The following is a 25,119-nucleotide window of genomic DNA, read 5'->3' on the forward strand; positions in this document are numbered from 1 at the left end:
ATGCCCACTTTCCCGTTTATGTGTACTAGCACTCAGCGGGACAGGCATGCTGTCATCACCAAAATCACTCCACTACCTAAGTCTGGACATCCAGTAGCCAGAAGCCAGAAGAGTTTCTAGCTTGGGCTGGAAAATTTCAGGACCTCCTCCTCTTATTGCTTAAATGTGAAAGCACTGCCATATTGGTGCCACCTTAATGCTCATAATGGAGTGTGCTGCCCACCCCAGGACCCATGATCAGCCCTTCATTCACAACTTGACTCTTCCAATCTATTTTCCCATGCTTAGGTCCCATTACTTCCCTATCTGAATGCTTCCCAGTCTACCTCCCATTTCATGAACATGCTTTCCCAACATGTATCTCAAATATCTTTGGCCTGCAAAACACACACACAAGCACACAAACACTTTAAGTAGCTAAGGTTTCCCTGGAGATATGAAAAAGGAAAGGAAGTGATTGAAAGAGAGCTTATGGAATCAAATATAATGATCAGAGTTTCATGGTAAGGGAAAAGTCACCTTTTTATTTACATTTAGTTGAGAAACACTTCATAGAAACAATAAGCATTTAAAGAATACAGGGGGGTGAAAAGGTGAAAAGGTAGCAAGCTAGTAAGGGGGAAAAACACATGACTAGAAGTAAGTACAGCTGCTTAACCACTTTAAAAAGCAAAAGTGGATCCTATAGCATACATAAAAATCAATCTCAGGGAGATTAAGGATTTACATGTGAAAAAAAGCACAACTTAAAAGGTTTAGAAGAAAATATAGGCAAGTTTCTTTATGAGTTTGGATGCAGAAGATGATTGTTTAATCCAATACAAAATAAACAAACCATAAAGGAAAGGAGTGAAAATATTGACATTAAATCTCTGATTTAAAACTTCACTTAGTTAAGTTAAACAGGCAAAAATACAAGCTACAAGTGGGAGAAGTTATCTGTAACACATATAACCAACAAAGGATCACAATCCACACAATATAAAGAACATTTATGAATCAATAAGAAAAGGACAAGCAATTCAATTTTTAAAAATGAGCATAAGCTATGAACAGGCATTTTGCAGAAAAGAAAACAAGACTGTCAATAACTATATTTAAAATAAATAGACAGGAAGATAGACAGATAGATAGATAGATAAAATATTTTCTAGTGCTCATTGTCATTACTAGTCAGGGAAATACACATTAAAACCACAAAGAGATACTATTTAAATCCACCAGTCAGGAAAAACTTTAGTCTGGATACCAAGGGTTCACTAGGACATGAAGTGTAATTGTTAAGGGCTCAGATTTCTGGGTTCAAATTCTGGCTTTTACATTTACCAGCAGATGCCTTGGGCAAACAATTTATACTCTAAAGGCCTCAGTTTCCCAACTACAAAATGAGATAAAACACTAGTACACACATTATTGAACTGCTGGGAGGATTAAATAAATTAAGCACTAAGAAGTGCATAGAAGAATCAGTGCCTGACATAGTAAGTATACAATAAAGTTAGCTTCTTATTCATGTTCCTAATGTCATCATCACTATTGTTAGGCATGTAAATTGGTATGGCAACATAAGGAAAAGCATTTGGTATTACCATGTAGAATTAAGAATGCATACCACATGCTCTCACCTTTAAGTGTAATCTAATCAACAAAACAAACAAACAAGCAAAATATAACCAGAGACCTTGAAATTAAGAAAAATCTGACAGTAACCAGAGGGGAGGTGGGAGGGAATAATGAGGGTAAAAGAGGGAAGGGATTTCAGGGACAATTATAAAGGACACATGGACAAAACCAAGGACAGGGGGTAGAATCAGGGGGAGGGATGTGGGGATGGATGGGGTGAGAGGAGAGTGGTACGGGGAAAATGTAAACAACTGTACTTGAACAACAATATAGATAAGTAAATAAATAAATAAAATTTGAAAATAGAAAAAAATGCATTACTCCCAACACCCAGCCATTCTACTGACATATTTCTTGGAGAAATTCTTATTTCAAGAGGAAACATATAGTAGATGAACGCTCATATAAGCATTATTTGTGATAAAATATATAACATAAATGTCTACTTAGGGGTGAAAGAATAAATAAATGTGGTATATTAGTATGATTTAATAACATATAGCATGAACATAAGCTAAAGCTACATGCATTAACATGGCTCAAACTCACGAACAATACTGGAGGAAGAGGCAACTCACAGAAGCATAGAGAGTATGGTGCCATTTACATGAAGTTCAAAAACACAAATAGCTAAGTGATGTATTGTTTATAGTTTTGCTGTTTATATACATATCTCTAAAGAAGAGAAATGAAGTGAAAATTTAAAGATCAGGATAGTGGTTACCTCTGGGGACAGCAGGAAGGAGGATTTAATTAAGAGGCTGTTCAAGGAAAAGCCAACAGATTGCTTATTATTTTAATCTAGATCAGAGATTTTCAACCAGCGTGTCACAGAATTTTTAAAACATGCAATACCTGACTATTTAGTCAGGAGCACTGACCTTTTTTCCCTTAGATGGTCAAATTTAAAAAATGACAACAGCCTACACAATAGCTGTCTGGTGTAAATGAATCAAAATTATACCTGTTTTTTGTTAAGTTGGCAAAAAATATATTTTTTGGTGTGCCACAGAATTTTAGTAATTAGATTATGTGTGCCATGGGATGAAAAAGGTAGAAATCACTGATCTAGAGGGTGGGTAAACAGGTTCATTGTATTAGTCTCTACCTTTTATGAGCTTAATACATGCCATTTTATATATATAAAGCACTTAATAAAGAGTTTAAATGTATATACAAAAATCCAGGGAAAAAAGAACATCAGTTATACTGTAAAACCACTTGAAGTACCTGTGATAATCCATCCTATTCTCCAAATTTACCATAAACAAGTATGAGAAATCCAAACACATAGTAGTAGTTTCATACCTATTTGCTTGGAGGTAGTGAACAGAAACTCTTGGTCAATGTATCTTGGGAGGTCAGCGTAGAGGAAAAAAGGCGTTAGGAATAAAGCTTGAAGATTTGCCCATGTTTAAGAGCAGGCAGAAGAGAAATTACCAAAGAACACTGTGAAGCCACCAGTTCTTTCTCCCATTGTTCTTTCAAATCTCTTCATTATTTTCCAGATAAAATAATTTCCCATCTGTTTTTCTCTAATACCTCCTAAGTTCTCTTTGCCTCTGATCTCATTCTTCTTCAATCCACTCTCCACAATGCAACCAAAAAAAAGAGCACTTTCTAAATTTCAATTCTCTTCCCATCATCAATTCTTTAGTTAAAATTTTCCCATGGGTGCCACTTGCCTAAGGATAATGCAGAGTCCACACTACATAATTAACAAGACTTCAAATGACCTGGCTTCTTTTTACCTCATTTATGCTCACCATTCCACAGCTTACTGACTGATTGCAAAGGCTTAAAGCAGTGGTTCTCAAGTAATGGACCCTGGACCAGGAGGACCACCATTCACTAGGGAACTATTAGAAATGCACACCTAAGCCAGACCTACTAAATTGGAATAACTCTGTCAGTCAGTCTAACAATCTGAGTTTTACCAAGTCTTCTAGTTGATTCTGAAGCACACTAACATTTGAACATCATTAATTTAAAGCATGAATGAGAGGTAAATTGTTACTTGAAGAAATTTATGGGAAAACTAAAAAGTACTATATGATGGGTTGGACAAAATGTTTGTTTGTTTTTTCCCCATAAGATGTCTGTAGTGCATTTAGTTGTCTTTAACTTCATTTGAAACAATTTTGTTGGACTGTATTGTGACAGCGGTCATATCAGCATGCATTAAAAAATTATCAAAATGGGTGAATTTCTGTATAGCCATTTCATTTATTTTTAAAATATTTTATTTATTTATTTTCAGAAAGAGGGTAAGGGAAGGAGAAAGAGAGGGAGATAAACATCAATGTGTGGTTGCCTCTCATACATCCCCCACCAGGGACCTGGCCTGCAACCCACACATGTGCCCTGACTGGGAATGGAACCGGTGACCCTTTGCTTCACAGGCCCATGCTCAATCCAATGAGCTATGCCAGCCAGGGCTGTATAGCCATTTTAATATTAAAGTGGAGGAAAATATAGAACATTTTTGGCATATTATGCTTTATTATTACAAGAAAGGTAAAAAACTTAAATGCAAAAAATAAAAAGATTTCTGTAGTGCTGTGACTCATTGAATGTGTAAAAAGTGGTTTGCAAAGTTTCATGCTTGACATTTCTTGCTGGTCAATGCTATGCAGTCAGGTAGACAAGCTGAAGTTGATTACTATCAAATCGAGACATTAAATGAGAACAGTCAATGTTATACCACATGGGAGATAGCCGATATAGGTACTCAAAATATTTAAATGAATACAGTTATTGGTGAAAATGAAAAATATGTATTTTATTTTATGGAAAAAAATAAACAAACTTTTGGGGCCAATCCAATAGCATAGTAGTTAGAGGCATAAAGTCTGGGACCCACTTCCAGAGTTCAAATTCCTGCTTAGCCTCTTGCTAGCTTTGTAATCACAGGGAGTTACTTAGCTTGTTTGGCATAGTGTAGTGCTTAACAAAATTAATTCTTAGCAAGATTGTTTGGATTTAAATCCTAGCTCTACCCTGCATTAGCTATAGGACCTTGAACAAGTCACTTCACATTCTCTGAGCCTCAGTTGCCTCATTTAATACAATATAAAAATAGTACCTACTTCATACAATTTTTATGGAGATGAAAGGAGTTAATAGAATACTGTGCTTAGCATTGTATCTGATATACAGTAGGCACTATATGTTATTATTCTTATAATAACTGTTAGCATTTTGAGGAGAAAAAAAGAGTCCATACTGAATTTTAATGCTCATAGAAAGTAAATAAAATTCATCTATTCTCATAAGGAACAACTTTCGTTACTTTTTCTTTTAGGTGAATGACTTTTTGTTTTTTTCAATATTCCATTCACTTCCCCCACTTTATTTCCTTCCAATGAGAGAGCATTTAACTGGAAGCCATGACCTCCTTCTAAGAGTCAAGGGGCTGTCTTCAGTTGTCATTTATTTCACATTAATTTTTTAACCAAGATTCTAGAGTTCCAGCCAAGATGGAGGCATAGGTGGAAACACTGTGCCTCCTCGCAAAACCAAGTTTAAAGACAACAAAGTTTTAGTAACAAAAAGGCAGCCAGAACACAGCAGATTGAACTGTATGGAAGTCTGACAACAACGAACCATTTAGCCGGATGGGTAAGAGGGGCAGAGTCAGCAGCAGAGCAGGGTCGGGAAGGAAAGAGCGCAAGTGGCGGTTGGCGGATCCCAGGTGTGGGGTGGCAACAGGCGGACCCACTGAGGGCACAAGCCAGCTGGCTGACTGCGGTCACACATTCACGCACAGATAAACCAAGTGAAGGAGCAAACACTGACACAGACTGCTCAGGCTAGGGCCCCAGCGAACGGAATTAGAGCCTGAAAGCACCAATTGGAAAGACTTTCAGGGTCAAGGTGCTGGGAGAGTTCAGTAGAGAGACCCATAGGGTCCTGGAGAATACACAAGCCCACACACCTGGGAACCAGCACCAGAAGGGCCCAATTTGCTTGTGGAAAGCAGCAGAAGAGACAGAAATCTGAGAGAGAGCAGAAAAAATGCCATTGCCCCTCTCTGACCCCGCCCTCACATACAGCATCATAATCCAGCAACCTGGGTTGCCCTGCCCTGGGGAACACCTAAGGCTCCGCCCCTCACATGTAACAGGTGCGAACAGACCAAAACATTATGGCTCAAGAACAGCTCAAAGCCCCAGAGCCAATAATTCTAAGCAACCAAGAGTTAGCCAAACTTTCAGATGCACAGTTCAAAACACTGGTGATCAGGATGCTAACAGAACTGGTTGATTTTAGTCACAAATTAGAGGAACATATGAAGGCTAAACTAATTGAAATGAAGGGAAATACACAGGAAACCAACAGTAATGGAAAGGAAACTGGGACTCAAATCAATGGAGTGGACCACAAGGAAGAAAAAAAAATGACCAAACAGAAAACAATGAAGAAACAAGAATTCAAAAAAATGAGGAGAGGCTTAGGAACCTCCAGGACATCTTTAAACATTCCAACATCCGAGTTATAGGGGTACCAGAGGGGGGAAAGAAACTGCCATGAGTGGAAAACTTATCTGAACAAATAATAAAGGAGAACTTCCCCAGTCTGGCAAAAGAAATAGACTTCCAGGAAATCCAGGAAGCTCAGAGAGTTCCAAAGAAGTTGGACCCAAGAAGGAACACACCAAGGCACATCATAATTACATTAGCCAAGACGAAAATGAAGGAGAGAATTCTAGAAGCAGCAAGAGATCAGGGGACAGTCACCTACAAAGGAGTACCCATCAGAATGTCAGCGGATTTCTCAAAAGAGACCTTACAGGCAAGAAGGAGCTGGAAAGAAGTATTCCAAGTCATGAAATCCAAAGACCTACATCCAAGATTGCTCTCTCCAGCAAAGCTTTCATTTAGAATGCAAGGGCAGATAAAGTGCTTCTCAGATAAGTTCAAGTTCAAGGAGTTCATCATCACCAAGCCCTTATTATATGAAATTTAAAGGGACTTATCTAAGAAAAAGGAGATAAAAGATATGAACAGTGAAAGGACAGCAAACTCACAGTTATTAACAACCACACCTAAAACAAAAGCAAACTAAGAGGACAGTTAGATCAGAAGTGGAACCATAGAAATGGAGATCACATGGAGGGTTAGCAACCCAAGGGGAGTGGGAGGAGGAGAAGGGGGGAGAAGGTACAGAGAATAAGTAGCATAGACAGTAGGTAGAAAATAGACAGGGGGGAGGGCAAGAATAGTATGGAAAATGTAGAATCTAAGGAACTTGTGACACATGAACATAAACTAGGTAGGGGAATGGTGGGGGAGGGGTATGCAGGGTGGAGGGGAATGAAGTGGGGGAAATAGGACAAGTGTAATAGCTTAATCAATAAAATATATTTAAAAAATTTTTTTAACCAAGAAGTTTACAAGAATAAAAAAGAATTTACTGAGCTTTATCACTATGCTCCAAAAAAATGGCTTCTGTGGATTATTCTAAATACATATCCAGTGTTAATCTGGCTAGAAACTCTACATCTAAAAGTGCCATTAAGACACCTATCTTCATAGTCATTGAGAAGGAAGCAAAAAATTTCATGATAAAAAGATTTAGATAGTAGAACTTTATCTGTCTCTCTACTAACTACTGAAAGGTCATACTATGTGCCCCTGGCCAAATCACACTAATGCCTGAGCAACAGCACCTTCAGCGCAGAATACATTCTATGAAACATGAATATTAAAAGCCATGCATTGTGAAGACACACTAACTAAACGTAAGTGATGTGAAGTTATTCAGTGATATTTTCTAAGGGTTTCAAAGCCTTTAACCTCATACTTAGAATATGAAAGAAGCCCTGTCTGGTACACCTCAGTTGGTCATTATTCCACAAACCATTTCAATTCCCAATCAGGGCATGTTTCTGGGTTGCAGGTTTGGTACCCAGTCAGGGGGTATACAAGAGGCAGCCAATCAATGTTTCTCTATCACATTGATGTTTCTTCCCCTCCCTTTTTCCTTTCCTTCCCCTCTCTCTAAAATCAAAAATAAAAATTAAAAAGCTAAAAATAATATAAAAGAAAGTATGAGAGAAAAAATATACTGAGACCCGATCAACATGGCTCAGTTGGTTGAGTGTCATCCCACAAAGCAAGAGGTTGCCAGTTCAGTTCCAGGTCAGAGTATATGCCTGCATTCCTGGCCTGGCCCCAAGCTGGGATGTGTGTGAGAGGCAAATGATTAATGTTTCTCTCACACATCCATGATTCTCTGCCTCTCTGTCTGCCTCCCAACCTCTTTCTCTAAACAGATATACACACACAATTTACAAAATCAAAGTTAAAATATAGGGTTCATAACTGAGAGTTTACTGTTTCTTAGAACCATATAGGTTGACCCCGGCTTGAAAATAGGTTTAGTGATCAAATATTTAGTGAGGGATTCTGGAATCCTCTGCTGTGCAACCTCTAATAGAGAGAGGTACATATAAGCCTGGTACAGAGTAGTCCCTATCTGTGATTCTCTTGAGTTTTTTAGGTTTTAAAAATTAGTGCCCCATGTAAAATCAAGTTAAAAATATCTAAAAATATTTTCATAAAAAAAGAATGAGAATTTAATTCTATGGAAAATTTATGATTTTTCTTTGCATGTGATAGCCACATGTGCTATTGTGTTTTGTTTTGTTTGTTTGTTTGTTCCTGGAACCCTAAATCTCAACTATGAGGTGAGCTGAAGGAATTTTGGCAGAATCTCTTTTCATAGCTCCCTACTTTAAAATAGAGGTCACTGATTACAAAGAACATTTAATCAACTCTGGACTTCAAGGCATCTCATTAATGCAAGAAATTTTATATTGGGGGAAGAAAAAGGTTAATAAGTTAAGATTACTCACTTTTTAAAAGCCATCAACATGCTATGGCAAGTCAACCTGAATAGCTGACATTTCTGATGGCCTAATACACACGATTTCAATTACACAGAAAAGGAAGGTAATAACGCAAGTCATATTTTACAATGGCAAAAATGTGCAGAATGCTTTATAACAGAGTATAATATACTAACCTTCCTTCTTTGCCTGAAAAGAGCAAGCTCTGATTTCTCTGAATAAAACTTTAGTCAAGATTTTTTAAAATAAGAAAAAATGTTTTCAACTATAAAGTGAACTATATGGATAAAAGTCAGCTTTTCCCTACCATATCTGTAGGTATTAACCACACAGACACTGCTAAGGATTTTTGACTTCATGGAATACTCCAAGTAAATCATCAGAACATTTACCTGTATCATCCTCTGAGTACCATCAATGTTGACAGACAATAAGGGTGAAGCCAGGTTCCACGTGCTGGTCACATTTAGTTTCGACTCATCGACTTCCACCTGTTGTGACACCAAATAAGACTGTTACCATGAAGAAAGACAGAAAACTGATCTCAAGTTCATTACTGCATACAAAGCAGCAGCCATTTTAAACAGATGGCTCCCCAACAACCTGTCATGTTTACTGCTCCCGTCATGAAAGACAGGGTCCAACAAGAGTCTTCTTAGCCATCTCTGGGGAGAGGTGAAGGACCTGGGCACAGCTGCCTTTGGGTACTGAGGTTTCAAGTAATTTTTAGTAAGTAACAAACAGCCTTCTAACTCTAAGCCTATGTGGACATGCTACATTTACTGCAATTAGACAACTAATGCATATAAATTCTAGTGACATTTGCAACTCACACAACAGGGTCTGCATATAATATCCTCTCTAAGGACCAAGAAAGAACTTTTTTGTGTTAATTTTAATGAAGGACTATGCATCGTTGTCTTAATTAAATAGAAGCTTTAATTAGACAAAATTCTTTGGTATTGAATATTAAAAGTTCATTTTGAACTTTGCAAAGCTCTATCACGTTTTTATAGATCAAAAATGACTAATTTAATCTAATCATCAGTCATGGAGATACCACAAATATCCCATAATATTTTAATATGGATATACTTAAAAGAAAAATTTTAACTTCCAAATAAATAACATAAAATTGAAATAAAAAGCTCTGGCTGGTGTAGCTCAGTGGATTGAGCACGGGCCTGTGAACCAGATGATCGTGGTTCGATTCCCAGTCAGGGCACATGTCTGGGTTGCGGGCCAGTTCCCGGCAGGGGATGCAGTTCCCGGCAGGGGACACTATAGAAATAAATCAAAGTTAATTTAAGATATAAGTACCATTAGTTATTTCTTCCTTTTCACTCACTCATGCCCTGCTTCTTTAAAAAAACTTTTTCTAGATTCTTTTTTTAAAAGATTTTGTTTATTTATTTTTAGAGATAGGGGAAGGGAGAGGAAAAGGGAGGGAAAGAAACATCAATGTGCCAGAGAAATATCAATCAGTTGCCTCTCACACATGCCTCATCCAGGGACCAGGCCTGCCACCCAAGCAATCCTGACCAGGAATGGAACTGGTGACATTTCCCGGTGACTGGTGACTGATACATTAGTAAAAGTATCTGAGAGGGTGCTATAAAAATTAAACAAGTTAATATATGAAAGTTGCTACCAATATATCTGTCTCAGTAGTTCCTAAATATTTCCCCCTTCTCCTGTCTCAAATCATTTTTCAACCCTACCCTTAAATAAGTTTTAAGAATAAGGTCAGATAATCATACTATCTCATACATTAGTTACTGTTAAAACTCTACATGATCGACATCTGGGAAGCAGAAAGACTGTAGTTTTGATTGAAGCAGCACTAATATATTTTAAAATCATCTTATTTAGCTCCTCTTCTTAAATTAAATACCTTATAATGAAAGATTTCCAAAAGAAGCTCTTAACAATAGAGGTTTAGAGATAGTATTAAAAATACCTTATTAAGCTGAAAATATTTGCTTTGAAATGGCCTTTAAATTTAAAAGGGCAAAAAGTTCAATACTAAATTATGAAAGTTTTGTTTATTTGTTAAAAAAAAAGCTAGAGGCTGTAAAAGATTTTGAATAATGATTAAAATTTTATATTTGATATTAATTTCAATCAAAAGGGCTAAAATGAAACTACAATTGTCATCTTTAGGGCATATGAAGGGAAATTGAAGAAAGAAAACTGATATACTCAAATAATTTTAGAGGGTGAACAAATTTACTACAATTTGAAATGAAACATTTTTTAATTTAATTTATTTATCTTTAGAGGGGAAGGGAAGGAGAGAGGAAGAGAAATATCAGTGTATGGTTGCCTCTTGTGCATCCCCTGCTGGGAACTGGCCTGCAACCCAGGCATGTACCCTGACTGGGAAATTGAACCACGATCTTTGGTTCATAGACCCACACTCAACCCACTGAGCTACACCAACCAGGGCTGAATTGAAACATTTTTCTGAATATTTAAAACAAAATATGATGTATCCACACAATAGATTATTTGGCAATAAAAAGAAATAAAATACTGATACATGCTCCAACATGAATGAGGCTGAAAACACATGCTGAAAGAAGCCAGTCACAGAATTATTTTCATTTACATGAAATGTTCAGAAGAGAAAAATCTGTAGAGACAGAAAGTAAATTAGTGACTGCCCTGAGAAGGGGCTGGGTTGGAAATGGATGGGGCGATTGAGGGGCGATGACTATGGGTAATGGGACTTTTTTTTTAAATATTTTATTTATTTATCTTTTAGAGGGGAAGGGGAGGAGACAGGAAGAGAAACATCAATGTATGGTTGCTTCTCGTGCATCCCTTGCTGGGAACTGGCCTGCAACCCAGGCATGTGCCCTGACTGGGAATCGAACCGCGATCATCTAGTTTGCAGGCCCGTGCTCAATCCACTGGGCTACACCAGCCAGGGCAACTTTTTATTTAGCATTGTGAAAATATTCTAAAATTGACTGCGATGAGGGATTTACAACTCTGTGAATATACTGCAAGCCATTGACTTGTACAATTTAATGGACAAATTGTAAGGTATGTGAATTATATTTCATTAAAGCTCTTAAAAAGTAAATAACAAATGATAAAGTGGGAGAAGAATTTTGCTTTTTCAGAAACTGGAAACAGTACTCTTATGAGAAATTAAAAATGACCTAAAATGAATATATATTTCATAAATTAGAAGAGTTTTAGTATTAAGATATGTTGTCTACTAAATTGATGTATATATTCAATGAAATTCTAATTAAAAAATCCAGCAGACTTGTTTTCTAATAGAAATTGATAAACTGATTCTAAAATACATATAAAAGCAAATGAAACTTCTGGTCAAGATGGAGGCATGGGTAAATATGGCTCACCTCCTTGCACAACCACAGTAAAAATACAACTAGACTACAAAACATATATCACCCAGAACTGTCAGAAAATCGAGCTGTATGGAAGTCCAACAACAAAGGAATTAAAGAATTCACATTCATCCAGGTGGGTAGGAGGGGCAGAGGGGCACAGACACAAAATGGGCTGTCACACATTCACATGTGGTAGATAAAAAGCAAGAGGGGTACCTTGGGAGTGAGGGATCCATGCCCCATATTAGACCACCCAGACAAGGGTTCCAGTGCCAGGAAGACAAGTTCCAATAATTCCTGACTGAAAAAACCAGTGGGGTTTGGCGTGGTGGGAGAAACTTTGGGATTCTCAGGAGTCTTATCCTAAACGATCTGCTCTCGACTTAGGACTTACATGGACTCAACTCCCTCTGGGTTTTAGCACCGAGGCAGCAACTGGAAGGACACCAGTGGCATACAGAGAGAAACTGAAGTGTCTGGCATCAGGGTGCGTGCCAGGGCACAGCTTCCTCCTAGACCAAACTCCAGAGGCCAAGCAGTGGTATTGCCCTCTGTCTAAGCCTTCCCCCACACAGAGCTACAGAGGGACGACACCATATTGGAGAATCCATCAATCTGGTTCACACAGGTTGCCCCTCCCTGGCAAATACATAAGGCTTTGCCCCATGCAACTTACTGGTGCATAGGCCATATTACTAAAACCATGAGTCAAAGCAGCTCTTCCTAATACACAGATATAAACACAGGGAGGCTGCCAAAATGAGGAGACAAAGAAATATGGCCCAAATGAGAGAACAGAACAAAACTCCAGAAAAAGAACTAAACAAAATGGAGATAAGCAATCTATCAGACTCGTTCAAAACACTGGTTATTAGAATGCTCAAGGAACTCACTGGGTACTTCTGATACAGGGTGCAGCAAAGGGGGGGGGTGGCCAGAAAAGATTTGGAATGGTGTCCAGAACTCAAAGTGTACAGGAATATTGGAGGAAATATTAAGATATCCTCCCCCCTCCCCCAGGTGTCAGTTGGGGGAAGGGACGAATGGAGCAGGGCCATTGAGAGCTGTTTTGCATAGCAACAGTTTTGCAGCTAACCTCTGGAATGGTCATTTAACATATCTATAACCTTTAACTGGTTTCATAGATATGTTAAAAAGCTGTGCCCAAGTTTTGGGCCAGGGAGAAGTGAGTGGCAAGGAACCAGGCTGGAATTGGGAACTAGAGCTGCTTCTCGGCGAGAGTGCCTGCGAGAGAGGCATGTGGCTTTAGCAGAGTGGGGGCTAACCAGGCTGGAACTGGGGCTGCTTCTGAGAGAGTGCCTGCTTGAGAGGCATGTGGCTTTAGCAGAGTGAGGACCCCCTCTTGGCCAGGTGAGGGGGAGAGCCAGGCTGTTTTGGAAAGATGTAGACCCCTGTAGCCATTAGGAGGGAGAGCCATGCGGTTTCAGCAGAGTGCAGACCCCCTCTTGGCCAGGTGAAAGGGAAGACCACGCAGCTTTGCCAGAATGGAGATCCCTGCGGCCAGGTGAAGAAGAAAGACGTGCGCTTTTGGTGGAGTGCGGCTTTGGTAGAAGAGGCCCACGCAGCTTTGGCGTGCTCCCTTTGGCTGTGTAGCCTGGAAAGCAGGAGAGACTTTGACTAGAACTTGGTACAAAGAACTCTTGCCAGTGAAAGGTGCCACATGACTTTGGATTACTTGGAGATCCTGCCTGGACAGGCAGGCGACACAGCTCACGTGCCAGCGACCTGAAAAACGGACGTGTGCTCTTTTCCTGATTTACGGTACCGGGAGTTGGGACAGTGGGAGAAGGGAGCGCTGTGTGTGTGTGTGTAGGAGTATACCCTTAAAGACTTTAATATTTTAAGGAAGGCATTAGGCCTGAATAGCATTAAATAAACATTTTGTTTCCTTTTCACAAATCTCTGGCATTGAGAGATGTCTTTCCAATTGGCAGCGGACAGAAGAGCCCTATAGATATTAGTGTATCGTCCTTGGGAGGGGCCCCTGTTTTCTGTAGCAGTTTTTGGCATCCCTCGGTGGGCCAAGTATGCCCCCCCCCCTCGGACCCTTTGTTCGGTAACACTTCAACAACATAAAAAAAAGACATAGGCAGAAATGAAGGTTACATTAAGTGAAATAGAGAAAAATGTATATAGAATCAACAGTGGAGTAGATGAAGCTGAGAACCAAATCAATGATTTGGAATATAAGGAAGAAAAAAGCATTCAACAAAAATAGCAAGAGGAAAAAAGAAATAAAAACAAACGAGGATAGGCTAAGGAGCCACTGGGACAACTTACCAACATTCAAATCACTGAGCTGCCAGAAGAGGAAAAGGAAGAGCAAGAAATTGAAAACTTACTTGAAAAAATAATGAAAGAAAACTTTCTAATTTGCTGAAGGAGACATACAATAGTCCAGGAAGCACAGAGAGTCCCAAAGAAGATGGACCCAAAGAGTTCCACACCCAGACTCATCATAATTAGCAAGTCAAAGATTAAAGGTAAAGAGAGAATCTTAAAAGCAGTAAGAGAAAAGGAGAGAGTTCCCATAAGGCTGTCAATTTATTTCTCAAAAGAAACATTGCAAGCTAGAAGCAACAGGCAAGAAGTATTCAAAGTGATGAAAAGCAAGACCCAGATTACTCTACCCAGTAAAGTTATCAGTTAGAATGGAAGGGCAGATAAAATGCTTCCCAGGCCAGGTAAAACAAAAGGAGTTCATCATCACCAAGCCCTTAATATATGAAATGTTAAAGCAACTTACTTAAGAAAAAGAAGATCAAAACTATGAACATTAAAATGGCAATAAATTCCCAATTATCAACAATTGAGTCTAAACAACAAGCTAAGCAAACAAGCAGAACAGAAGGAGAATCATAGATATCTCAATCATTTGGAGGATTATCAGTTGGGAGGAGGAAGGGAAACAATGGGAGAAAAGGTGTAGGGATTAAGAAGTACAAAGTAGTACATAATAGACAGGGAAAGGTTAAGAACAGTGCAGGAAATGGAGTAGCCAAAAAACTTATATCCGTGACCCATGGACATGAATGGCCATTGCCATAGAGGATAGGGGGTACGAAGTCGAGGGAGGCAATGGAGGAATAATTTGGACAAGTGTGATAGCATAATCAATAAAATATAATTTAAAAGAAAAACATAAAAGCATGTATCAAAAAAGCAAATGATATAGTATATTGAAACAGTTTGAAAAATAAGCAAGATTGGAGAACTCATGCCACTTGATTTTAAGACTTCCCATAAAAGTACAGTGATTAAGATACTGGTGTAAGAAGATACATATTTATGAACAGAACAAGTTTTAGAGTTCAGAAAACCACACATAAATGACTGGTTGGTTTTGCAAAACAAAGTACCAAGATATTAAATGTGAAAATACAGTTTGTCAACAGATAGTACCAGAACAGTATGAATATCTATTGTCAAAAAAATTCCAACATTATTAAAAAAATTAAAATTATCAAAACTAAATATAAATCTTAAAACTATAAAACTTTGAAAGAAAACATGAGAAACAATATTTATGACTTTAGGACACAGAAAAGAAAAATCTTACAAAAGAAAGTAGATAAATTGGACTTCATCAAAATTATAAATTTCTGCTTGAAAGGAAATGTTAAGAAAAGGAAAGAAAATCACGTCACAAATTGCGAGAAAATATTTACAGAACACATTTCTGATAAAGGACTTGATTTTAAAAAATACAAAGAACTCTCATTTAAAACTCAGTAAGAAAAACAACTAAATTCTTTTTTATGGACATAAAATTTGGTCAGAGACTTTATCAAAGAAGAAAAATACATGACAAGCTTGGTCATTAGGAAATGGCAAATTAAAACTAGAATGAAATAGCACTACAAATCCATTAGAATGGCTAAAATGAAAAAAGAGTAATAAAATAGTAAGAGCTGACAAAGACATGGAACAATAAGAATTTTCATACATTGCTGGAAAAACTCAATATAGTACACCCACTTCCGAGAACTCCAGAAAACTAAAAAGATATGTATATATAAAGAATTTCACATGAATGCATAGAAGTTTGTTTATGATAGCAGAATATATATTAGAATGCTTATATCAGCCATAAACTGGAAAAACACAAATGTCCAATCAACTGATTAATAGATATAATGAAAAGGTAATTAATATAATTAATTAATATAATGAGAAGGTAATTAGCAATTATCATATCAAAGGCATTATGCTAAGTGAAAGAAGGCAGACATATACTATACTATACTATATAATTCCCTTTATGTGACGTTCTATGACAGAAATCAGCTCAGTGATTCTTAGGGTCTAAGGGTAGGAGGATAACTTTGACTGGGAAGGGGTATGAGGGAGCATTTTGGGGCTATGGGATGTTCTAAATCTTGATTTTGTTCTTGATCACACAACTATATATATTTGTCAAAACTCAATCAAACCATTAATTAAAAACAGTAACTTTATATAAATTATACCTCAAATCTGACTTTAAAAATGGAAACACAGGGAGAAAAATCTACCTCATCAAAAACTGAAAATAGCATTTTGAACTACATTGGATGTATCTTCCCTGCCTGAAAAACTGATTTGTCTCCTTATATCCTCTGCTACTATATGAGTAGACACAAATGGTAATTTGTCAAGCAGGATACAAAGACAATTCCTTCTAGATAGAAATGTGAAAATTAAAAATGGTCCTTTCAGGCCCCTGTATATTACATAAAGGAAAGATAGCAGGAAGGTGAAGATACCAGAGATCAAAGTCCTCCCTATTTCCTCTTCTGCATCGACCTTGGGAACAGATAGGGAGTGCTGATAGATGGGTAAAAATTTTCTGATAGGTATCAAGTACCCTAAAAACATCTAAGTTGGAGGGCTACTTCTGGAAAACAATGCAGGAAAGTCTATAGCACAGCTTCTAGTAAAGCTCAGTACTAGGCTTCCAGTAGAGCTTCTAGTAAAGCTCAGTACTAGGTTTCATGGCATTTCTAAAGTGGTGTCTGGTATCACAGCAATGACAGTACGTCATTGTTGAAGAGAGAGGCTAGGTTATTATGATAGGAATCCAGTAGTTTCTACTTGTCCTGATAGAATGACTAAAGAAGGTCTAGGTCAGGACAAAAACCAAGTACTACACAGGACTCCATGATTGCAGGCAAAGAGTAACCATGATTGCAGGTAGGAGAAGCCTCTTCAAAGACAAACAGGATGAATCATTACTCACAGTCACCAGTGCAAGTTCACCTTGTAAGGAGTGTGGGTCTGAGTTCTCTCTATCCCCGCAGTTATGAGGGGAGTCTGACCACCTCCCAGAAAGCTCCTTTTACATGCACCCAGAGACCACACCTAAGTGGAAGCTGGAGGAAGAAGAAGAGACCAGAAACACTATAGCACCTGAAAGAGACTATTTAAACCAAGAGTCAAAGATCCTGTTTAATGCCAAGTTTTTCCCTGGTGCTCCCTACAACAGGTAAAGGGCTTATGAAAAGATTACATGTGATAGACAATAAAGAAACATTTCCTCATACACATGGTAAGTAATGAGTATAATTTTGCAATGTCACTATATAATTGAAGAAAGGAAGTCATTACAGCTCCAAATCATAAACTATAAAACATATCTGCAAATTTTAATAAGGAAAAACAGCATGCTGAAAGCCATCATATGCTTTCTCAGACCTCAAGGAGTAAGCAGATTTCTCCCCCCAAAACATAATTTTGAACAGCAGATGCAATGACTTTGTTGATGCTATCATTCAATGTGTGAAATCTAGATATAAGTATAAGCTATAGGACAGGTAGGAAATGTCTATTTGGCCCACATTTTAATATAGAAGTGTAGGGACAGACTGAACTGAAGACTTCTTGTTACTATGATTCATATATTGTTTACTTTTAATTCTTTATCAAAGGGTGACTGGAGCAGTACATGTAAAATAGCATTTCCTTATTATGACACTAAGAACCTGTCATTAAGAACCACCTTATGTTTTCAATGCCAAAAGCAAATGGGAAATGAAACCTCAAAGAAAATCACAGAATTGGTGAGAGGGTATTAAGGTAACAAGCTTAACAAGGAAAACCTGAAGATTGTCCATACTTATATCCAACCACCTACCCTACTACTACATAATAATCAGAAAATAGCCAATACTGGATCTTTGTATAAAAACTACAAAATATAGTTTATTAAAAAATGGAAAATTAAGAGCATATAACACAGAAACTAATCAAAGAAGCACCGGAAGAGTTCACATAAATAAGTCTACAAAGTCTGAAAGACAACCATAGGAAATGTGACCCCTCTTTAAAAAAATGAGCTCAAAAAAGAAAAACAAAGGTTCAAAGAAGAGATTATACAACAACAGAAGGAAATGAAAATCAAGCTGGTAGAACTCAGAAAAAAAATGAAGAAAAAAAAACATTATAAAGATAAAAGCCACATTAAGAAGAACCAAAAATAGAATGTGTAACTAAAAACACGAGGGCATGGAGAAATCACATAAAACAAAACAGAGAAGACCAACAATATAAAAGCAATTTACAGAGAAGACAACAGACATGGAGAAGGGAGAAATGAGATCAAAAGAAAAAACAAGTCTTCTTCAAAAAGGCTTAAAAATGAAAAATAATAACTGCAAATTGAAAGATACAATAGGGTAAAACTTTTCAAAATAAGCAAAGCATTGAATTTGTAGAATGATGTTTATGGAATTTTAAAAATAAAGAGAAATATGTGGGTATTTAGGCAAAGATAAGTCGAGCACAAGCAAGAATAAAACCTCAGGCCAGCCTAATTTCTGAAGAGCTATACTGATAATAGAAGACCACAAAGCCATGTGGTCTAACTACTAAAATATAAAGAATGTTGCCCCCAGTTTTATACCTAGCCAAGATGCCCTTAAAGTCCATATTATATAACTATATCTTGTAACATGTAAGAACTTAGCACCCTTTCTTCAAAAATGAGACATCTCTATACATACTGATATGAAGTCATCCCAAAGAACAATGTATAAAGTATGCTATCAATGAAGGGGAAAAAAACTGTCTATATGTATTGACTATTTCTGGACTAATGTATAAGAGCAGCAGAAGGGCTGAGGAATAGGATGGAAGGGAGTCTTGCTTTTCAATGAAAACATGTTTATACTTTTGAAAATTTGCCCCATATAAATTATATATTTAAAAGTATTTTTAATATATTTTATTGATTATGCTATTACAGTTGTCCTATTTCCCACCCCATTATTCCCTTCTGCCCTGTACCTCCCTCCACCCACATGTTCCACCCGCCTCAGTTCATGTTCATGGGTCATACATACAAGTTCTTTGGCTTCTCCATTTCCAATACTATACTTAACCTCCCAATGTCTATTCTGTACCTACCATTTATGCTTATTTCCTGTACCTTTTCCCCCATTCTCCCTCCTCCCCACCAATAACCCTCCATGTGATCTACATTTCTGTGATTCTGTTCCTATTCTAGTTGTTTGCTTAGTTTGTCTTTTTTTTTTAGGTTCAGTCATTGATAGTTGTGAGTTTATTGTCATTTTACTGTTGATATTTTTTATCAACTTTTTCCCCTTAAATAAGTCCCTTTAATATTTCATATAATAAGGGCTTGGTGATGATGAAGCCCTTGGTCAAGGGCTTTAACTTGACCTTACCTGAGAAGCACTTTATCTGCCCTTCCATTCTAAATGATAGCTTTGCTGGATAAAGTCATCTTGGATGAAGGTCCTTGCCTTGGATAACTTTGAATACTTCTTTCCAGCCCCTTTTTTCCTGTAAGGTTTCTTTTGAGAAATCAGGTGGTAGTCTTATGCGAACTCCTTTGTAACTGTCTCCTTTTCTCTTTCTGCTTTTAAGATTCTCTCTTTATCTTTATCGTTATCTTGGATAGGAAATTATGATGTGCCTTGGTGTGTGCTTCCTTGGGTCCAACTTCTTTGGGACTCTCTGAGCTTCCTGGTCTTCCTGGAAGTCTATTTCCTTTTTCCAGATGAGGGAAGTTTCCTTCATTATGTTTTCAAGTAAGTTTTCAATTTCTTGCTCTTCCTCCTCTCCTTCTGGCATCCCTATTATGTGAAAGTTGGAACACTAAAAGTTAACCTGGAGGTCCTAAGCCTCTCTTTATTTTTTTTGAATTCTTCTTTCTTCATTAATCCATTGAATATGTATTTCTTCCCTATGCTCCATATTGTTGATTTGAGTCCCAGGTTCCTTCCCTTCACTCTTGGTTACCTATACATTTCTCTTCATTTCACTTTGCATAACCTTCACTTCTTCCTCTTTTTTTGCAACCATACTCAACCATTTCTGTGAGCATCCTGATTATCAGTGTTTCGAACTCTGCATCTGATAGGTTGGCTATGTCTTCGTTGCTTAGTTGTATTTTTTTCTGGAGCTTTGATCTGTTCTTTCATTTGGGCCATATTTCTTTGTCTCAGAGGCCTGTTATATAGTAAGGGGTGGAGCCTTAGGAATTCGCCAAGGCAGGGAAACCCAGTAGCTATGTTGTGGCGCTGTATGTGGGAGAGGGGTTTGAGAGGGAACAATGCTGCTTGCTCAGCTCTCACCCCTCTTTAAGTCACTTCTGCCACTACCCACAAGCAGATTGGGTGGGCCCTTCTGGTGCTGATTCCCAGGTGGGTGGGTTTGTGCATGTTCTAGGACCCTGTGGGTCTCTCCAACTAACTCTCCTGTGATACTTCCACCAATGTAACCCTCACTGGTTTTTTCAGTCAGAGGATTTGAGGCTTTATTTCCCTATGCTGGAACCCTGGGTTTTGTGGTCTGTCTTGCTCCCCAGTTGTTCCTTCCAGTTTACCTACACACACATGTGGGACCTCCCACTCCACCAGCTGCAGCCTCACCTGCCCAGTCCTCCAGCTGGGAAGCCTTGCCGCACATCTTTCCACCCTGGTTGGCTGTCTCCACCCCTCCTACCTGTCTGAGTGAATGTTTCTTCTTTAATTCCTTGGTTGTCAGACTTCCATACAGTTCAATTTTCTGTCAGTTCTGGTTATTTTTTGTTTTTAAATTTGCTGTTGTCCTTCTTTTGGTTATACAAGGAGGCAAAGTATATCTACTTATGCCAGTTGAGGTTATTTGTAAGTAAATTACTATAATAACAGGCTAAGGAATCTAAGGTGGATAAAGGATGGAAAACAGGAGTGAGATCCATGGATGGAAAGAAAATATAAGGACTTGTGTACAAAGGCAGAGACAGTGCAGGGGAAGGGACCTGAATGTTCCCAAGAGGTAGGGGAGATGGTGATGTAGACCAATGATGTGAACTTCAAAGAAGTCGAGTTTTACAGGAGGAAGGGAAACAGTGGTCTAGAATGACGCTAGGAGAAAAACAATCCCACATCTTCCCTGTTGATGAACAAACAAGAGAGATACATAAGGCACAGTGGAAAGGGTTCAGAAGAGATAGAGAGATTATATGAAAGAGCATAAGAAAGAGATTTAGAAGTAATGGACAACTGGAGAGGCTTTCAAATAGCCCAACTTCTCTCCATCTTCACCACTACCACCTTAGCCCAAACCTGCCGTTGTCTCACCTGGACTATGGTGATAGACTAGTGTTCCCACATATATTCTTCCATATCTCCAATGGGTTGCCTCACTACAGGCAGAATAAACTCTGTAACTATATAACTGATCATTTACAAAATCAGGGATAAAGGGGAAATAAAGACTATATGAGAATGACCAATGAAGGTCCTTTCTGCTTTTGAAAAGTATAAACTCCAAAAAGATGTGTAATATTGAAACCTTTAATAGTAGGACATCACGTGTCTCTACCATTCTGTAATCACTAAAAGATTATAGTCTATTTAAAGTATTGATATTATAAATTTGGATTAATCAGAACAAGGCTATATTGGGTATAAATCAAAAAATTCTTCTCATCATGCTCTATTTTCTGATAATTTTTCCCCAGCTTAATCAAAGAGATCAATTGGTTTAATTAAAAATTATTCATAATATCATTTATGATATTTAAAACAACACTTCAAAGACATGATTTCTTTCCCATTTCAAAAAAGCATTTTCTCATATTTAATAATCTGCCTGTAACTTTATTTCCATTAAAAAGTTTTAACTCCATTTGTAGTACAAATAATGTTGATGTGGAACATTTTCCATGAGTTGTTTGGAACATTCAATTTTCCTATCTACGTAATCATAATGGAAAAAGAAAGTAAACACCCTAAATTAACTTGACATTTGAGAGAGGTTACTTACATCCTTTATCATTAAAATGTTTTAAACATCACTTCCTCAGAGATACCCCATGACAGTTAAAATATTATAGTTTCTATTGCAGTAGGCACCTGCTAAGCATTTTTTCCAAGATTAGGAATGTAAAACTTGCAAAACAAAATATTGGCCAAAAAGCATTTCCAAAACTAATGTGAAGTTGGGGAGATAGAGGCTGTAAGAAGTGTTTCTGATTCACCACACAAGTCTTCTTTTTGTCATGCTCAAATTTTAAATTCTTTTTTGTCATCAAATGTTAAGATTAGCATTGTGTAGAATTAAACCTATGATAAAAATCAAGGTATTCCACTATTTGAAAAAGATTATGATCATATAATATGGTTCTATTTCTGAAAACAATGAAAAGGATAAAAAATATGTGTTGGTCAAGCTATAACTGATTCTCAGAAGGGAATAATTCGTTCCTGCTCCTTTAATAGGCTTTCACAGTACATCTTTAAAATAATCACTTTGCACAAAAAGTAGAAAAAATTTGCAGTTGTCTCATTTGACTGTTAGGCTGGAAAGGATCCTAGAAATAATATACTACAACCCAAGCCTCTCCTGCTCCTATTTCACATATAAGGAAATTAAAAGAACCATATAAATTATGTAAATTATAGAAGCAATTATCTTGCCATTTTTTCAGAGCATTTCCCTTAAGTTCATATGTCAGAAATGAAAGTAACAAATGTAATCTAAATACTAAGATAGAGTACTTGTATATAGTAGACACACTGCACCTCTGTATCTTGAAATAATAGATTGTTATAAAGATGTCATTGGTTCTTTTTGGATTTGGATCTTATCTCTTAACTACTGATAATAAAAATATGATTCTTAAATAGTATATCAAATAAAAGAAGCATATTTACATTACCCAGTAACACAATTCAGTTAGTAAATTAGGATATTGCCGCTGCTTAACATTATATTTCACATAATTTTTTTATTGCTTAGATCTAATATCTTTGCTGTGTTATTTGTTTCAGCATTTATTTCTCAGGTAAACCATGAAAAAAATTAACACAGAGATTTGTTTATTTTATGATTGTAATTCATGATTCCTAACATTTTAATTTGAATTATAACTTAATAAATTGTATCTTAATATACACAGAAAGCATAGTCATTCTTTATCCTACTCCTCTATTTAATAAAATAATTTATTACTCCAAAATATACCTATGATACCCCTAGTGCTCTTCAAAACGAAAGGGGATGCTTGTTCTGTGAAAACAGAAGGACACAACCATTTTTTGCAAGTTTTTTCTTTATCTTTATATCCTTTGAAATAATTTTTTATTTTTCTCCCAAATATATCATAATGACAAAAACATCAGAAGGAACTAGACATAATAATGATAATAATCTGTTAATACGTTACAGAAGATTATATTAAGTATGCATGTGTTATAAATGTAATTAAATATATCTCAAATGATGTGAATTAAAAAAACAACTTTTAGGTACTGATCTACAATCAACCAGGCCAATTTCTGTTTAATTATCACCTCATTAATTGATCAGTAGCAACTTTAATTTCAGTTGCATGCTTTCTTTAAAAATCCTACATTATTTTGCCAACATTTTAATTATAGTAGTAGTTTCTTTTGGATTGGTGTGATAAGGTCATTCTCTGCAGATAACGTTGTAAATTATAACAGCTTAATGAATAACTCCTAGAGGATGAGGTTAGCATAAAGAGCAACTGAAGCTTTCTTTACTTCTACCAAACCTACCAAGTCATGGTAGAATTGTGTTTTCTATGTGGTATTGTCATCAACAGTCAGCTTCACAAGTTACCTAATCATTCATGTCTCCGATTTCTCATACATAAAATGTTTGCTCAGAGTTCTGAGGAATAAAGTCAAGCACTTAGACCAGTACCTGGCATATAATAAGTCCCCAGTAAATGCTTATCATTAGTAGTTCAGTGTGAAACTGTGTACTCCTCCCATAGTGATGATTATTCTTAATCTATTTTTATTTTTCAAATGTATCGGCTTTTGTTTGTTCTTCCATTTTTCTTCTGCTTTCATTACTACCCCTTCCATTATTTATCCTTTTAATTTCCTCTAATTCTTATTAGCACCAGTTTTGCGTTTCATATATATTTCACTACCACAGATGTCCCCCAGTAAAGCCCCATTTCCCCTAACCTGGTGGCTTACCACCACAGAATCCACACATGATTAGGCTATAGGATGTTTACAGTAATGTCCAAGTCCTCCCTCTTCCCAAATCCCATTCACTGAAATTTTAACATGCTGTTTCCTAATCTTACCTCTTTTATATTATCTGTGACTATTTAGCATTTCAGTACTAACCTTAGATACACACATTTTGCCCTAATAGCTTATTACTACTGGCCCACAACACACATATTTAATAGCCTGTTTTCTATGTCCTACCATCCAAAGACTATCTAGCAGGTCTGTGCTCTTTCCTCAGTCTCTGTGGCCATCATTGACATTATTCCTAGTATACATATTTATTATCTCTTTTCTACCTTGCAAACCAATAATATATTTGATAATTTATATTTTAAACTTGTAACAAATTTATTCCCCTAAGAATTAATATATTTTTATGTCCTTAAAACTTCTCATGAATTGCAAATCGAGTAACAGAATGATTTTAAGTGCTTTTTTTTAAGATTTTATTTTTTTATCTTTAGTGGGGAAGGAAAGGAAAGAGGGAGAGAAACATCAGTGTATGGTTGCCTCTTGTGCGTCCCCTGCTGGGAACTGGCCCGCAACCCAGGCATGTGCCCTGACTGGGAATCGAACTGCGGTTGTTTGGTTCGCAGGCCCATGCTCAATCCACTGAGCTACACCAGCCAGGGCCAGTAACAGAATGATTTTAAAGCATAAACAATAAAATTTTGGTTTTTGCTATCATGGTTTAACCCAGTTTCATTGACAGATAAAGGAGAGATATATAGGAATTGATGTCCAATAACTACCACCAAATCCAACCAGT

At 37.0% G+C, this 25,119-nt stretch overlaps 1 protein-coding gene across 2 annotated transcripts in view; it reads right to left on the reverse strand.

Annotated features, from left to right (window-relative positions):
• Positions 1 to 25,119, reverse strand: part of PCCA (propionyl-CoA carboxylase subunit alpha) — a 468,144-nt gene that overhangs the window by 111,275 nt on the left and 331,750 nt on the right. For both annotated transcript variants that reach the window (XM_037065798.1, XM_037065799.1), the window contains one exon: positions 8,869 to 8,967. In XM_037065798.1, coding sequence (XP_036921693.1) covers positions 8,869 to 8,967 — 99 coding nt within the window. The remainder of the gene's footprint in view (positions 1 to 8,868; positions 8,968 to 25,119) is intronic.

This window comes from Sturnira hondurensis, unplaced genomic scaffold (genome assembly GCF_014824575.4).
Source record: "Sturnira hondurensis isolate 20B ecotype Veracruz unplaced genomic scaffold, ASM1482457v3 Scaffold0016184, whole genome shotgun sequence".
Classification (NCBI taxonomy): Eukaryota; Metazoa; Chordata; class Mammalia; order Chiroptera; family Phyllostomidae; genus Sturnira; species Sturnira hondurensis.